This window comes from Callorhinus ursinus, unplaced genomic scaffold (genome assembly GCF_003265705.2).
Source record: "Callorhinus ursinus isolate GAN/ISIS: 27379988/994484 unplaced genomic scaffold, GSC_fseal_2.0 scaffold4, whole genome shotgun sequence".
NCBI classification, from domain to species: domain Eukaryota; kingdom Metazoa; phylum Chordata; class Mammalia; order Carnivora; family Otariidae; genus Callorhinus; species Callorhinus ursinus.
The window spans coordinates 40,183,889-40,200,828 of record NW_027397066.1 but is presented as its reverse complement, the minus strand read 5'-3'; the positions used below and the strand labels follow the sequence as shown (position 1 = coordinate 40,200,828).

The window sequence follows — 16,940 nt, the reverse complement described above, 5'->3', positions numbered from 1 at the left end:
TACTGAATATTTTCAGAAAATACTTGTCTATAATTCTGGGATATTAAAAGGCATTATTCTCTAGAGCCATAAGAATAAATAGGATACATTTTCAAAACACTTTAATATTGTCCACTTTTTTACAAATTACCATACTAGTTTTTGAAGTTGGCAACCATGAGAAATGTGCTTTAGTCCTGTAGGCCCATAACTAGCATGAGAAAGCATCCATTTATATTCACAGAAAATGTTAAATATGTTATTTTTGTCCTAAACAGAATTTGGTAGTTTCCTAGTTCCCTATCTTTTTATCAGTTAAGGTCACTGTGTGAAAAATGATTGCAAAGTTTCTGAAGAATAATTGGAGAGGGGTGGGGGGGATAATAAGAGTAGATATCCTATAGAAATAATTTGAAGATTTTTTTCTATAGTGCATGCTTATTTTAAAAATTTACACTTGCTCAGACTCAAATGCAGTGCTTTGAGAGGAAAATTCAAGGTAGTTAAAAAATTTAACTATTTTCTCTTAGTTCGAGTATTACAGATGTATCCCATGATGCCCGAATTACAGGATATTTTTCCTTAGTGTTTCTGGCCACTATCTTGGAACTTCCAATTTCTTCTAAATAGAGACCTTGGTGAAGAACTGTCTCGTTTTGTGCTTATTTTCATCTAACATGCATGTGCTGCATCTCATGTTTATGTTTGCTGTCTCACATTGCTTTATTTAGATGCCATCTAACAACAGTATCAGAAAACAAATAGAAACCCTCCAGGTGAGTTATGTTGACGGTACAAAACAAAATACTGCTTTATCTCCTTTAAGTGTGGCTTTTTTTTTTTTTCTTTACCCGTTGTTGCATCGCATGTCTAATGTATTTATTCCAACCTGCTTCTCCTCCTATAAGACTAGCAAACAGCAGGGACACTCGGCAGGGATAATATTAATGTGGCCCCAAGAAGATGAATTTACGGGCTAGAAGGGATCATGAATGTTGATTCTTAACCCAAATCCTCAGTTTTAAAATAGTCTGTTTAACTTATTGTCTAATTAACATTACATTAATTACATTGTTATAAATGGAACTTTAAAAAACATTTTCCAATGAAATTAAGGAGGTAGTAGCTTAGATCGTGGATATGATTTTTGATGCTTGGCTTTTTAAAACTTTCATAGGGTTCGGATTCTAAACAAAATATTTTGGTTTTGGTTCCCAGTAGAAAAAAGGGAAAGAAACATTAAAATGATTGCTGCCAAACATACTGGACATATCAGAACTTTATTGGATTTTAATTTATGTAACAATCTGATTATTCATTTTATACCAAAATTGTGACTAAGGAATTATATATATCTTTGTTTAAGGCGCAGATCAATTTAGGTTGTTTGTATTATTCAGACATGTGTAGCAGCATTTTAGTGACTGAATAAGTGATCATTGCTTTATCATTTTTCGTCTGGTTTTGGCTTTGTTCAGTATAGAGTAACTCTGCTTTGTAAACATAGTAGTCCATCTTAGGAAGTTTGAAAGTCAAGTTTTTTTATTCCAGATATGTCAACTTTTAACATAAGATAACCCAAATACTTTATTAACCATTCATATAAGAACATTTTTATGCAGAATTTGACTTAAATATTTTTAATATATAACTTATATATTAATTTGTATTAGTTCTATTTTGAAAACATAATTTAATAATGTGAAAATACTATTTGGAGTGTACATATTATATTTTGATATCTTGGATTTAAATGATAGAAAAGAAAGTTATGCAACAGAAAAGAAAGTACTATAAAAAGCTTGGTTGTTACTAGTAACATGAATGTATTCCATGATACTTTATATGTTACTTTAGTTACATTAGTAAGAAATTAGTAACTACTGGGGAGTGTATTTGAAATTTGGAATCATAATGGATTTAGCAATGGAAGGAGGGATTGATGTTGAGACACTGACCAGCAGAATACTTGATATTCCATTCTTTTTCTTTTTTTTTTTTTAAAAGGTCAGGAGGGGCAGAGGGAGAGGGAGAGAGAGAATCCTTAGCAGGCTCCACACCCAGCGTGGAGCCCTACTTGGGGCTTGGTCTCAGGATCAAGCTTGAGGCTTGAGGTTATGACCTGAGCCAAAATCAAGAAAAAAATTGCTTAACCGACTGAGCCACCCAGGCACCCCAATATTCCATTCTTAATTATATCAATTCCTCATATAGATGTGTAAAATTATATTTTCTAGTGGCTGTTTTTTTTTAATCCTCAGTTGTCATCTTTTTGCATTGCTTTTAATCATACCTAGTTGTCCGTTTTTCTGTATCTTAAGAAAACGTAAAATAGACTAGCTAAATTACTTAGTATTTTAAAACTACCTTGTGTTGGTTGCTGTATATAAAACAATTGTTTAACACTAAGAAGTCCCCCAAATGTGGGGCATCTGGGTGGCTCGGTCACCTAAGCGCCTGCCTTCGGCTCAGGTCGTGATCTCAGGGTCCTGGGATTGAGTCCCACATCTGGCTCCCTACTCAGCGGGGAGCCTGCTTCTCCCTCTGCCCCTCCCCCCTGCTCGTCCTCTCTCTCTCTCTTTCTCTGAAATAAATAAAAATCTTAAAGCCCCCAAACCAAATTAATGAATGCTAATTTATAGCAATCAGTGCATCCTACAACCAATCAACATGCATAAAGAAATGCTCCTGGGGCGCCTGGGTGTCTCAGTCAGTTAAGCGTCTGACTCTTGATTTTGGCTTGGGTCATGATCTGGGGGTCCTGTGATCAAGCCTGTGTCCAGCTCTGCACTGGGCATGGAGCCTGCTTAGGATTGTCTTCTCTCCCTCTCCCTGTGCCCCCCATCCCCAAAAATGCTCCTGGTGAAGGTGACCATTAGCTGCATTTTCAAAATTCACAATTAAATCTCATTAAATGACTCTTGGTTATTTGATAACTTTTTATAATAAGTAGTATGAAGAAAAAGTTTACAGATCAAATTGTGATTGAAATGGAATAATTTTCTCATTCTAAATGATAATTTAAATAATTTCTCATTGTAAATAAAATGTAAAGGTATAGCAGCTAACATGTATTGGGCATTTAACATGTGCCAGGCAGTGTTCCAAGTGCTTCCCACATCATAACTTCCTTAATCTCTGAGGTAGGTACTATTTTATCTCCATTGTAGAGATGACAAAATCGCTTGTGGCACCAGGTGATAGAACAGTGCCCAAAGATGGGCTTTGGCTAGTCATTCCTGATTTCAGAGTCCACGCTCTCCACCCTCTATTCTATATTCCCTTGTAAGGATAATCACTCAATAATATTTCTCATTTTTTCATAAATGCAAGAATCTATAAAACTTTTGGTGTTCTAAATTTTAACTATATGGGCTGCAGTGAATTGCTCCAAAGATTAGTAATCCTTCCATCATGATGTCAATATTGTGTGAACCATTTTTCTATCAAGTAAAGTTGATGCGTGTATAATTTAGGAGTTCTTTAAAATGTTAATATAATATTAAACTAATACTTTACTGTTTTGTTTGAGAGTCTAAGGGATGGCTCAGGATTTCCTTATTTATGGTTACCTTTCAACCTTCTGTACTTACCATATACCAAACTTACATTTACATTTTTTAAACCTGCTTTAGATTGAAAGAAAGGAGTGGGGTAAGGGCTTTTAGTTGTTAATAGACTGTAATTGATCTGAAATGATTACAAGTAGTTTAATAAGTTTATTTTTATTCTCTTTTGTTTTTAAACAGAATAAAGATCCTAAAATGTCTCGAGTTGCACTGGAATCTTTGTATAGATTGTTGTGGGTTTATGTAATTAGAATAAAATGTGAAAGCAACACTGTAACTCAAAGGTGAGTGCTTTTGTATTAAAGTGTATTTTTAGGGACGCCTGGGTGGCTTAGTTGTTGAGCATCTGCCTTTGGCTCAGGTCATGATCCCTGGGTCCCAGGACTGAGCCCTGCATCGGGCTCTGCTCAGCAGGAAGCCTGCTTCTCCCTCTCCCACTCCCCCTACTTGTGTTCCGTCTCTTGCTGTCTGTCTCTCTCTCTCTGTCAAATAAATAAATAAAATCTTTTTAAAAAATGTAGTTTTAAAAAAATCTTGGTAAAATATATCACAATGATGGAATTTTAATGAACATTATAGAGACCTTAAAAAATATGAATTCTCTTGAATCTTAAGAATAGGAAGAATGTTTTTTTTTTAAATTTTATTTTATTATGTTAGTCACCATACAGTACATCATTAGTTTTTGATGTAGTGTTCCATGATTCATTGTTTGTGTATAACACCCAGTGCTCCGTTCAGTACATGCCCTCCTTAATACCCACCACTGGGCTAACCCATCCGCCCACCCCCCACCCCTCTAAAACCCTCAGTTTGTTTCTCGGAGTCTAGTCCACAGTCTCTCATGGTTCGTCTCCCCCTCTGATTTCCCCCCCTTCATTTTTCCCTTCCTACTGTCTTCTTTTTTTTAAAACATATAATATTTGTTTCAGAGGTACAGGTGTGTGATTCATCAGTCTTACACAATTCACAGCACTCACCATAGCACATACCCTCCCCAATGTCCATCACCCAGCCACCCCATCCCTCCCACCCCCCACCACTCCAGCAACCCTCAGTTTATTTCCTGAGATTAAGAATTCCTCATATCAGTGAGATCATATGATACTTGTCTTTCTCTGAGTGACTTATTTCGCTTAACATAATACCCTCTAGTTCCATCCATGTCATTGCAAATGGCAAGATTTTGGGGGGTTTTTGATGGCTGCATAATATTCCAGTGTGTGTGTGTGTGTGTGTGTGTGTGTGTGTGTGTGTGTGTACGTATATATATATACACACACATATGTATATATTATACCCCACATCTTCTTTATCCATTCATCTGTTGATGGACATCTTGGCTCTTGCCACAGTTTGGCTATTGTGGACATTGCTGCTATAAACATTGGGGTGCACGTACCCCTTTGGATCACTGCATTTGTATCTTTGGGGTAAATACCCAGTAGTGCAATTGCTGGGTCACAGGGTAGCTCTGTTTTCAACTTTTTGAGGAACCCCCATACTGTTTTCCAGAGTGGCTGCGCCAGCTTGCATTCCCACCAACAGTGTAGGAGGGTTCCCCTTTCTCTGCATCCTCGCCAACATCTGTCGTTTCCTGACTTGCTAATTTTAGCCAAAGAATGTTTGCTGTTAGGTGCGCCCAAGTGGGTCAGTTGTTAAGCATCTGCCTTTGGCTCAGGTCATGATCCCAGGGTCCTGGGATTGAGCCCCGCATTGGGCTCCCTGCTCCGCGGGAAGCCTGCTTCTCCCTCTCCCACTCCCCCTGCTTGTGTTCCCTCTCTTGCTGTGTCTCTCTCTGTCAAATAAATAAATAAAATCCTTAAAAAATAAGTTTGCTGTTAATGTCATTATCTCTTTATGACTTAGTCTTTTTTTTTTTTCCTATAGTCGTCTTATGAGCATAGTGTCAGCACTTTTTCCAAAAGGTTCACGTAGTGTGGTTCCTCGTGATACACCTCTCAATATATTTGTGAAGATTATTCAGTTCATTGCTCAGGTGAGTGCTTTACCTCCTAATAAACACACACATGCAACTTATGCATAATCTGTTATAGTAATTTGGTGTTTTAAAATTTGTTGCACATCTGAAAGCATGATAACAAAACATTTATTAATATTGAATAGTGAAAAAATGAAAGCATGCTAGTACTTTTTTGGTGACAAAGTCAGTTTAAGTCCTTGATCTGCACCCTTGCAGAAGGCAGTGAGGCCCACAGGCAGAAGAAGCACGTAATTTAGGAAGGGTCTGGGAGGTCTCTCTCAATCCTACTCTTAAGCCACTGACCTCTTGAGTATCTCAAAAGATTTTTGGAAAATTGTTCTCTTGTGCATTCATCTAGTTTCTTAGGTACAGATACTAGAATCCACTGTAGCTAATTGAGCCCAGAGGGGTCTTTGAAGGAATCTGGATGGGTCATAGAGTCACTAGTAGGACTACTCTGAATGACTAAGAGGAAATTGCAGAATTGGGCTCTCAGGATGACTGACTGCTCCCTCTGCCACAAACAAAGAGCTGCCAAGGGAGGAAGTCATCACAGTGGCCTCGGAATCTTGCTGCTGACGTGCTCCCCATCAGTCCCCATCAGTAGAAGCTTCCTTCCATCTCCTGTCTTCCTCCTCTTCCTTATGTATGCCAGTTCCCTTGGACACATATGACTATACCCTTTGGCAGAGTCGAAATCACATCCCAAAGCCCACTGTTCTGAGGAACCCTGGGAAATAAGATTTGAGCTTTCTAGTCTCTGCAGTAAAGGAAGGTTTATTAGAAGGGGGTTCAACAGGTGCTGAGTGAGCAAATCCCAGGTTTTGGCCACATTCCCTCTGGGGACATGAAGCCCAGGGGTACCTCATCAACTAAGGAAAATGCTTTGATTTCAGAATATTCATTGTGTCCTCTTTGAACTGAAACTGTGATGATTTTGATGATTTAGATCATCTATAATGTAATTATTTTGAACAGTGAAGAAATAAGGAATATTTAAATAAAATTAATACATTTCTATTTACTGGAGCACAGAACTAATGATGATTCAATGGGTATAAATGTGTCGGTAAGGTGAATGAAAGCAAATTGTGCTTGAGAGTTTGTGTTCAGAAAACTTTTGCCTTTGGTGCACATCTCTATTTTTTCTTACCCTCAGATCTCTCCCTTGGATTAATCACCTCACACCAATGAGAACTGTGTGACTCCTCTCAAACCTCAGTTAATCTTACTAATCTTTTCTTTCTCTGGAGGTTTCCTTCCTGGAGACCTATTCTGCCTGTCTCAGGATGAACTCACTGCTCTCTAGGCCTGCTGCATGGCTGTTTGCTTTTGTTATCATTCTGGGAATTCCTTCACTTAGATTTTGGGGTGTGATTTTGGTAAATGAGTGTTTAAAACGTTTATCCTATTGGGATATTAAATCATTTGATAATTAAGTAACATATTTATAGTCATATTTTTTAACCTTTCTTCATAGGTATATTTCTTTTGTCCATCTAGATTTTTGAAGTTCTTAATGGGCACAGACCTGTGTTGTTGCCATTATATGTATAATTCTGCACATGATACCCAACACATAGTAGTAGAAAGTTATAAGGATTCCTTGATTGTTATTTTTTTCTAGGAACGTTTGGATTTTGCAATGAAAGAAATAATATTTGATCTTCTCAGTGTTGGAAAATCTACTAAAACTTTCACCATTAATCCAGAGGTAAAAAAAAATATATATATATATATATATACATATATATAAAATACGGTAATACACTGTCCTATATAATCTTTTTATTTTATTTTTTTTAGAGCAGTTTCTGGAATCAGAACGCTTAGACTCAAATCACTAGTTAGAAGCTTTACTTTTAATTACCAGTGTGATCTGAGGCCAGTTATTTCACCTTTCTGATTGCCGACTCAGTAGTTTAATAGCATGGTGAAAAGTAATCAAGAGAGGAAGTTTTCCAGATGAGTCAGCTCAGCTGACTTCTGTAGGTTGTGATATGAGCTCAGGTTTCTTTTATCAATATTAGTATCAGATTTTTAAATATCATTTATTTAGCATTTCTTGAGCACCAAAAATGTGTCAGGCACTGTTTTAGGTATTAGAGACAAAACAGGCAAAATTCCTTTTCCCCAGGTGGAGTTTACGATTACAAAAAAAAAATAGGCAAAAGAATTAAATAATAAACATTTCCTACTTCTGTGGCCTTGTTATTCACTTAGTAAACTCTAACTCACTCTTTAGACATTACATTTTCAGATTGTTCAAAAGTATTTTACAAACTAATTGCTTACTAGAATCAAATGACATTGGAGAATATAAAAAGGTTACTATCTCTTATTTCTTTAAAATTACTGTGCTGGTCCTTCTCATAATCAAATCCTAAAATATATATTTATGTAGTTAACAAAGGAGTTGGAAAGTTATTGAAGCTTTTCATTTGTAGGATTTTTAAGATACATTAAAGTTATTTCCAGGCTTAGAAAGTGAGGAGAAATGAGTGTTTTTATAGATGACATATTTAATATGGTTTCCAACCTCGGAAATCACATAATGAAAGAGATTTTCTTGAACATCCGTTTTCAAAAATATTCTCTCCATTGAACAATTTTATTTCTGAATATAAGTTTTTTCCCCACTGAAGCTCTTGTAGGAGGAGTAGAAACTGTGAGTTCTGTTTTGTTGTCTCGTTCCATAGGCTTACTCTTTTAGGATTATCTTTAATCCCTATTTTCAGAATCTTTTCCAGCTTGTGACAGCAAGTTTAGTTAAAGCCAGAAAAAATTATCCATTTAATCAAATACATGCAAATTGCAATACACTGGAAGAATGAATAAGTGGGGGTACTTCTGTGAACCCCAGTATATTATGGTGCTTTTCCACTTCCTTCATGATGTTTTCTATGACTATGTGACGGGACCATGTGATGTTTAGACTAAGGGAGGACACTGGTGCTATGTCGTATATAAAGATGAGTAAAGTTTAAAACTTTAATCTTATTTAAATAGATTTAAAAATACATATAAAATACAAATAAATAAAAATACATATAAATACAATATATATAAATAAAGATGAGTAAAGCTTTAAACTTTAATCTTATTTAAACAGATTAAAAATACATATGAATAAATTTTATTTATTTCTTATATTCCAGTGAGCTATCCTGCACACCCATTGGGATGCACATGGCCACTTTAGAGACCACTCCCATAGGGCAGAGACAGTGGTGGCTTGGGCTGAGAACCATGGTGGTGCAGCCGGAGAGGAGATTGTTGACCCTGGAAAGAAACCTTGAGAAGGGATTGTGGTTGAGGGGAAAGTGCACTTGGCTTGAACGAGTTGAACCTGAGGCATCTTTTTGACATCCAAGTAAAGATGTCAAGTGGGTCTGAGGGTCTGAGTTCAGAGAAGTGAGGCTTCACATTGGCGGGGGATGTGGTGTGGGTGGTAACGGAAGCCATGTAGATACGTGAGGTCACTCTGGGAGAGAAAACCTAAAGATAGGAGAAGGCAGTCTAGTACCTCGTCTTGAAGCAGTCTCACATTGACTGCGGCGAAAGGAGGCCAAAGCTGAAGTGTCAGCAGAGATGACTCAGCCAGCCGTGGCACAGATGAGTCAGAGGAAGGGAGTGTTCCAGAAAACAGGGAAGAGTTGACCGTGTCCTGTGCTGCTTGAAAAGTCACTAATGAGGGAGAGTTGCTTCAGGGAAGTATTATGGGGAGGACTTGCTCCATTAAGATAACTGAGCGTAGTTAATGGAAGTAAACAGACTATCCAGTTGAAAGGGAAGTGTTGAAGATGCAAGGGAGAGAAGGGCTAAATGGTGGTGTACCATTGTCGGGAAAGCAAGAGCAGATGGGATCCTAACACCGAGGAAGCCCAGCGCCCCCTTGACTGTCTGTCATCGGAACGAAGGAGAGGGAGAAGAGGTATTAACCTTGTGAGAGACTGAGGACAGTTGATGGATTTTCCTTCTGTGAAGTAGGAGACCTATCATCTGCTTAGAGAGGGGAGGGGATGGTAGGAGGGTAGGATTGCTGAGGAAGGAGAAAAGTGGTTTGAAATAAGCTTTCTAGAGAATAGGAGAGCCAGTTGGCCTCAGAAGTGAAGGGGCGGCATTCGGGAATTTGGTATTAAACTGTAATGCCTGGACTATTTAAAGGACATTGGACAAGAAAAGTTAGTTTTCCTCATGCCCTCCCGCCTCCCATCCTCCCCGGGGTTAATTGACGAGATGTTTTCAACATGAAAAAAGGATGTTTTCTGACACTTTGATTTCATTCTGAAACTTTTTTTTTCCTGAAGAGAATGAACATAGGCCTCAGAGTCTTCCTTGTAATAGCAGACAGCTTGCAGCAGAAGGATGGGGAGCCGCCGATGCCCACAACAGGGGTTATTCTTCCCTCAGGAAACACTCTTCGTGTCAAGAAAATTTTTCTCAACAAAACCTTGACAGATGAAGAAGCAAAAGTCATAGGTTAGTGTTAACTGGGCCAAACAAACTGCTTTGTGATACAAATATTTAATATTCTTTTGAAAAAATTTGTGATCGGAACGCCTGGGTGGCTCAGTCGGCTAAGCGTCTGCCTTCAGCTCAGGTCATGGTCCTAGGGTCCTGGGATCAAGCCCCACATCGGGCTCCCTGCTCAGCGGGAAGCCTGCTCCTCCCTCTGCTTGTGCTCTCCCTCTCTCTCTCGCTCCCTCTCTCTGACAAATAAATAAAATCTTAAAAAAAAAAAGTTTGTGATCAAATCTAAAATGAAAATATTGGTCTAATATGGTTATTCCAGTACAGAATGATAGAAAAAGTGAATACAGTTTTGATAATACCTATACGTTTTCATATTAAGAGTCTTCCAATTCAGTCTTTGTTTTCTTACATGATATATTCACTGCATTTTGTACTTCCTTCAAAGTAATTTTAGTTCTGTGCATGAGTTGTACACATTCTCGCCAGTATACTGAAGTTGATCATGAGGGAGAAGAGTATATCACAGTTGAAATTCCTTCCTTGGTGACAACAATAGCTGATGTCCTTTAAAGATAGGCTTTTATTTTTTATGGAAGGTACGGCTATTCTTTATCTAATTTCTGACATTTTATAACTGTGAGGTTTTTTTCCCCTAGGAATGTCAGTGTACTATCCTCAAGTGCGTAAAGCATTAGATAGCATTCTCAGACATTTGGACAAAGAAGTTGGGAGACCGATGTGTATGACTAGTGTGCAGATGTCCAATAAGGAGCCCGAAGACATGATTACGTATGTAGTAAACTATTTCTCTTCATTGCTATTTCAGTTTTCGTTAAGAGGTTCATTCTTGCTTCCTTCCTTTTTCCTCTGGAGTTGTCCCATATTGCCATCTGCTGCAGTTTTTAATACAGTGATTCCTTCCACGTGCTCAGTTGTATTCTTTAAAGTGCTATCAAATGAGTATAGAAAGCAAAAGTCCTCCTGGATCTCAGTGTAGTTGCCAGTGACAAGGCCCTATCCTTGTTCCGTGACCGACAGATAAATCCTGGTTATCCTTGACACGTGTGGATATGGTTGTTTTAATAAGTCAAACACATACTCTTATTTCCAGAACCCCAGCAAAAAAGAAAACCTAAAAATCTCCCAGTAACAAGAGGTACAGAGAGGAATAATGTGAGTAGTTTTTTTGAAACAGTACCTCTGCCCCCCGCCCCAGGTTTGTCACTGCTTGTCATCCCAGCATCTTTTTTCTTATTGTTAGGTACTTTCTCCTCCAGAGGATGTATTGTATGGCAATAACTTGTTTTATTTGCTAGTAAGTATCTACATATCCTGTAATAAGGGAGGACATTTTTTAAACTATTAATATCTGCATTGTAGGTTTTCGAACACCAAACTGGATATTTGATCTCTCAATTTAATTAATATAGAATTATTGTATAATAGCATATGCTAACGTCTTTGAGAACTTCTCCAGTGTTGACATTTTTTTCCCTCTGCCTACCTTTCTCTGGAAAGTCTCTGTCCTCTTTGTCACAGCCACCTTCCTTGCAGTGTGACAGAGTTTGTCCTCACCAGCTTCGCCTGGCTGTAAGTGGGGTCTGCAAACACAGCAGCATCAACACTCCCTGCCGGCTATTCCCTCTGCAACACCACTCATGTTTGATTCGAATTTCACCTCCAGCAATACTGCTTTTCCTCTAACTGCTGCACTTGTGTCTTTGTTGGCCAGTTTCCTCTTCTGATGATCCCTGTTTGTAAAATGTCACCTGTGTTTATCACTGGGGACCAGGAAGCAACACAGTTACCCGCTTTGCTGTCTGTATGAAGGCGTGAAGAGCATGCGACTCTTGTTCTCGGGGTCGTGAGTTCGAGTCCCATGTTGGATGTAGAGATTACTTAAATAAATAAAACTTTAAAAAAAAAAAGAAAGAAAAAGTGACATGATTAGTCAGGGATTATGATGTGTAATCTGTTATTTACATAGTGATTTGCGGGCTGTAGAGCTAGCAGGGAAACTGGTATTATTTAACTGAATTGTTATACCTGAATTCATGCATATTGGAACCGTTTAAAGAGAAGACTGACTATATAAAATCTTTAAAAGTAAGTAGCAAGGCTTTTGCCACTATAACGAATACTGACCCAAAATGCTTAAAACATCCAAATTCTTTTCTACCTGAGAATTTTTTAGGCCACCTCAAGAACAATTTGGATAAAATAAACTAAAATCCTCATCTTGAAATATAGACCAAAATAAAAACAAAAACCAGTGCATTAAGAAGATATTTAAATTTTTTAAAAATCATTGAATAACTAGAAGAAAATATAGTAGAAATAAATTGAATCGAGCCTCTGAAGGAACCAAGATTTTCAAAATTGGCAATTATGTAGAAATTTAAATACATATATTTGTGTGTATTTGTGTATATCCTGAAGGAAAATAAAAAGAAAATAGTACTAACAGTGGAATATGAGAGTGTCTGTTTTTTAAGACCCTTGTTAATGTATATTAAATGAAAAACTTTTTTTGGTTGATTTTGTAGGTTCTTAAAATAACCAATGTTTGGTTAATAATAGCAATATTATTTATTGTGATTTAATAATTAAATATTCTTTATTAAAGGTTAGGTACTGATTAAATTATATTTAATTTTTAATTTAAAATGTATTCTAAATAATTAAATATTATTATTTAAACATAATAGTTCCTGTGGCTTTCCAATTACTGAAAATCTTTTTTGCTTCCTAGAGGTGTTTTCTTTCCTGAATTATCTCTTTATTCTTTTGTCGACTTATACTGATATGACTATTTACTGGATTTGTATGAATTCTTTTTATATTAAATACATTAAACTTTTTTAGGGGAAGGAGACTCCTATTTTCTATAATTATTTTTCCAACTTTCATTATCTAGCACATTTAATAAACTTATTAAATCCTGTTATATATTTTTCAGGGGGGAAAGAAAACCCAAAATTGATTTGTTTAGGACTTGTATTGCTGCTATTCCAAGGTTGATTCCTGATGGCATGAGCAGAACTGACCTCATTGAACTGTTAGCAAGGTAAATGAGAATTACTCTTTGCTGTGTTACTTTTTACCTCTTTTAGTCCCTTTAAATTTTGAATACACCCTGTTACTGTTCTCATGAACACAGTAATAAAGACATGTTCACTCCTTTTACTTGATAAACTTTCTAAACTTCCATTTTGTCTTTTACGTTTTGCTGAACACCTTCTACCCACTCATTTTTAACTTTTTAAAGTTCTTTTGGATACCTCTACAAATCCTATTTTTCTATTTTCTAGCTTTCCATCTAGTATATTTCTTAGAATTTAGACAAGGCATTATTCCTTAGCAGATGTGTGGGTTACCCCTGGGCAGTGAGCTGTTGGGTTAACTCTTGCAGTCATTCCTGTAACACCCAGGGTGGTGACCAGATCTCATTGTCACTAATTTCTCCTGTCGCAGAACCTGTTGGGTTCAAGTTTTTGCTTCTCTTTCCTCTGTCGGGCTTGTCACAGCTTTATAAAATAAGAAATACCATGCCAACCAAATTTAAATACTTGCTCCCAAAACTAATTCTAAGCGGAGGGGAAGGCTTGTTGAAAGCTGCTTTTTTGTTGATGGACTTAGGGATTCCGTAGATAAGGGGTCAGCAAACATTTTTCTGTGAAGGCCCCAATGGGAGATATCTTAGGATGTGTAGGTCACATGGTCTCCAGTGCCACGCAAAAGCAGCGGAGGACAGCCTGTAAAGGAGGGGGCGTGGCCGTGTTCCCATGGCGCCCCCTGCAGTTTGGCCCTGGAGCTGTAGTTCGCTGGCCTCTGCCGTAAATGAAAGACCAAGTATCATGGCAGGGGTACTTGACTGTATTGAAAGATGTTTACTGGTTGCCAGGCACTTATCGCTAAGAATTAAGTTAAATTCGCCGCGAACAGCTAGTAGACTTCAGCAACCCTTTACCTCCTCCTCGAAAACACCTAGGATTTCACACACCTGTCCCTACCCTAGCCTCAATCGTTGCAGGTTGCCATCAAGATACAGAATGGCATTTGTCTTCTCCATTCAGGATTCTGAGGGCAGAAAAGGCATTACTTTGAAACTTTGCACCATGAGATCAGTTCATCCCTTTCCACTTTCTTAATTTTTGCTGTGAATTGGATTGAAGAGTTACAAAGTTCATGTCAGTGTTAGGGAAGGGAAAGAGGTTTAATGATTTGTAATGGTATTCCTTGGAAAAACAGTAAACAGCTCTTACTCAGTTGTACTCTTACTCCTCCCCTTAAGTTAACTCTTCTGCACCTTTGTGGATGGCGATCCCATATCCCCCACCAAAAAGAACCTGCATCCATAAGGGGCAGGGATTGGGGAGCCTAGTGAAGGGAGCAAACATCTGATCAGTGAATGACAGCTTTGTGACTTGCTTTGCTTCTTTCCCCTATGCGATTCATTTTCTCATTTACTTCAGCAGCAAGGAAGATTCTAGGGTCTGTTCTATTTTGTCCCTCATTCTTATCATTTGGACTTATGATCTCTAAATCTTGGGTTTTTTATTTTTTAATTAAAGCAAGTAAACAAAGATGCATTTGTAAATCTGTATGCTAAGTCTAAGAAAAGTTAATTCCACTGCCTTAAATTAGCGTGGCTACCTTGTTGTTCTCTACACAGTGCGGGTTAACTCCTGAGGGTATATCTTGAGTTACACAGATAGGGGCAAGATGGACATGTATACTTTTGGGGATTTAAGGGATGTTGAAATCATCTTTAAAGTCAGCATCATGGAGATAGTCACTGTTTTTCCACAGTACCTCCCTTGGGGCCACTATCAGAGACAGAACACTGGGCTAGAGAGCCTGAATCTGGCCCCGTATGATATTTCTGCTGCTGCTGGTTCGTGGCTTACTTCCAAGTCTGTCGAGCTGTAATAAATGTTCTCTCTGGTCTCACTGTCAGTGGAAGGTTGGCTTAGTGAAGACCAGAACTGAGTTCAGCAGGGTGAAGACGGTGATATCACCTTCCACCTAAAGCACACAAGCTTTCCTCTGCTGTCAGGATAATTCCACCCTCCCAGCTTCCTAAGCATGTCATTGTGGCATATTCGTAATATTAGCTACTTAGCTTATTCACTCAGGCTCTTCCTAACTCTGATGCATGTGTCCTGATGGTCAGTCACTAAAGAAATCCTCTTCAGCCCCAAGTCAGAAACTCTTGCCCATAGAGTATTATATGATGATAGCTTCACTACTGCAACCATCTTTTATGGTTTTCTTATTTATCATTTTCTGCTTTATGTTCTGGTAAAATCCTTTAGTTAATATTACTTTCATGTCCTCCTATTGTTTTGATATCTTTAGAAGGTAACTTTATGTAGCCTCTCCTCGAAGTCTCTTTAGGGACTTCTGTGTTAGATCAACACTTTTTTTTCCGATTTTTTTTCTAGGTTCACCCTATTTATGATGTTACTCCAAAATTTACTCTGACGCTTCAGGATTATTTCTGTTAAATTGCTTTCATCTTGGTTTATTCAATTTTCTTGTTTACAGTCAGCCATCTTATATTTAACTGTAACCTCAGCAGCATGAAAAAAATGCCAGATAAATCATGTTCTTTCCATTGATAATAAAGGACTAAACAAGTGTGCGATAGTGCTAAGATATTGTATGATTGGATATAATTTTTGACTGATTACAAGATAACATATAGCGTTTTAAGGATTTAAGAATTTTTTAAATGTACTTCTGATATGTCAGTCTGTATTTTTGAAAGTACAGCATTTTAATTATGGTCAAACTTATTATCTGAATTATAGTAAAAGTACCAACTACTATTAATAGATTTATTTGTGAATTTAAACAAATGGATATAGAATAACATAGGGGTGAATATATACAAAAGGTGAACATTGGTTCCTATCTTCAGACTTCTTAGGAATCAGTGAAGAGGACATATTTTTTAAGTTCCTAGTTTTAAGTTTTAGATGATAAAACTACTTGGAAGGTTTTGAGGTTTGCTAATGGAATTTTGTTCTTGGTAGGCTCACAATTCATATGGATGAAGAACTGCGTGCTCTGGCTTTCAATACCCTCCAGGCACTAATGCTTGATTTTCCAGATTGGCGGGAAGATGTGCTTTCAGGATTTGTTTATTTCATTGTTCGTGAAGTGACTGATGTCCATCCCACGCTTCTTGATAATGCTGTAAAGATGTTGGTACAATTAATAAACCAGTGGAAACAAGCAACCCAAGTGCATAACAAAAACCAAGACTCCCAGGTACCAGATTCTTTTGAATGGTCCCTTTGCGTGTGGTCAGTGGTAAATGACCAGCAGTGGTGTTAATATATGTTGATTTCTTGAAAACTGAACATTTGTGTAGTTTTGTGTACTTCGGAAGTATTCGTAATCCCTTAAACTGAACCTTCCTGCAGTTCAGATATTAAATACAGTATGTATCCAACCTTTCCAACCTTCTTCCTTAGGCAACAATTAGGTTTAGAATGAACCCAGAGACTAGAGGCAATGCTTGCTTACGTTTAGGCTATTTCCAATACATTTAAAGCTGATAGAATAATAATTTTTGGTAGTATTCCATTTGAGTTATTTGATTATTTTACCATGGCACTAGTCCTTGCTTCACATATACAATCTGTATGTTTCTTTAACATGAAAGGTGCTCAAATTATTGATTTCTATAATGGATTGTCCTAGAACCTTGGAATTCTAGAGCTGAATCATCTAAATCAGTCCAGTTTCTCAACCTTTAGTGAGCATAGAAATCACTATGGGCCTGAGCACCTGGGTGGCCTAGTCAGTTGAGTGTCTTAGGCTCAGGTCATGATCTTGGGCTCCTAGGATCGAGCCCTGCGTCGGGCTCCCTGCTCAGTGGCGAGTCTGCTTGCCCCTCTGCCTCTCTCTCTCAAATATAT

At 37.6% G+C, this 16,940-nt stretch overlaps 1 protein-coding gene across 13 annotated transcripts in view; it reads left to right on the top strand.

The window, feature by feature from the left end:
* Positions 1-16,940, top strand: part of FRYL (FRY like transcription coactivator) — a 252,038-nt gene that overhangs the window by 148,897 nt on the left and 86,201 nt on the right. For 9 of the 13 annotated variants that reach the window (XM_073891643.1, XM_073891641.1, XM_073891642.1 and 6 more), the window contains 8 exons: positions 711-755; positions 3,729-3,832; positions 5,439-5,547; positions 7,160-7,246; positions 9,843-10,014; positions 10,665-10,797; positions 12,968-13,075; positions 16,050-16,287. In XM_073891643.1, the coding sequence (XP_073747744.1) occupies positions 711-755; positions 3,729-3,832; positions 5,439-5,547; positions 7,160-7,246; positions 9,843-10,014; positions 10,665-10,797; positions 12,968-13,075; positions 16,050-16,287 (996 nt within the window). Of the gene's footprint in view, positions 1-710; positions 756-3,728; positions 3,833-5,438; positions 5,548-7,159; positions 7,247-9,209; positions 9,467-9,842; positions 10,015-10,664; positions 10,798-12,967; positions 13,076-16,049; positions 16,288-16,940 lie in introns of those variants that run through there. The other 4 variants (XM_025887791.2, XM_025887790.2, XM_073891639.1 and 1 more) reach the window with 2 other exon arrangements.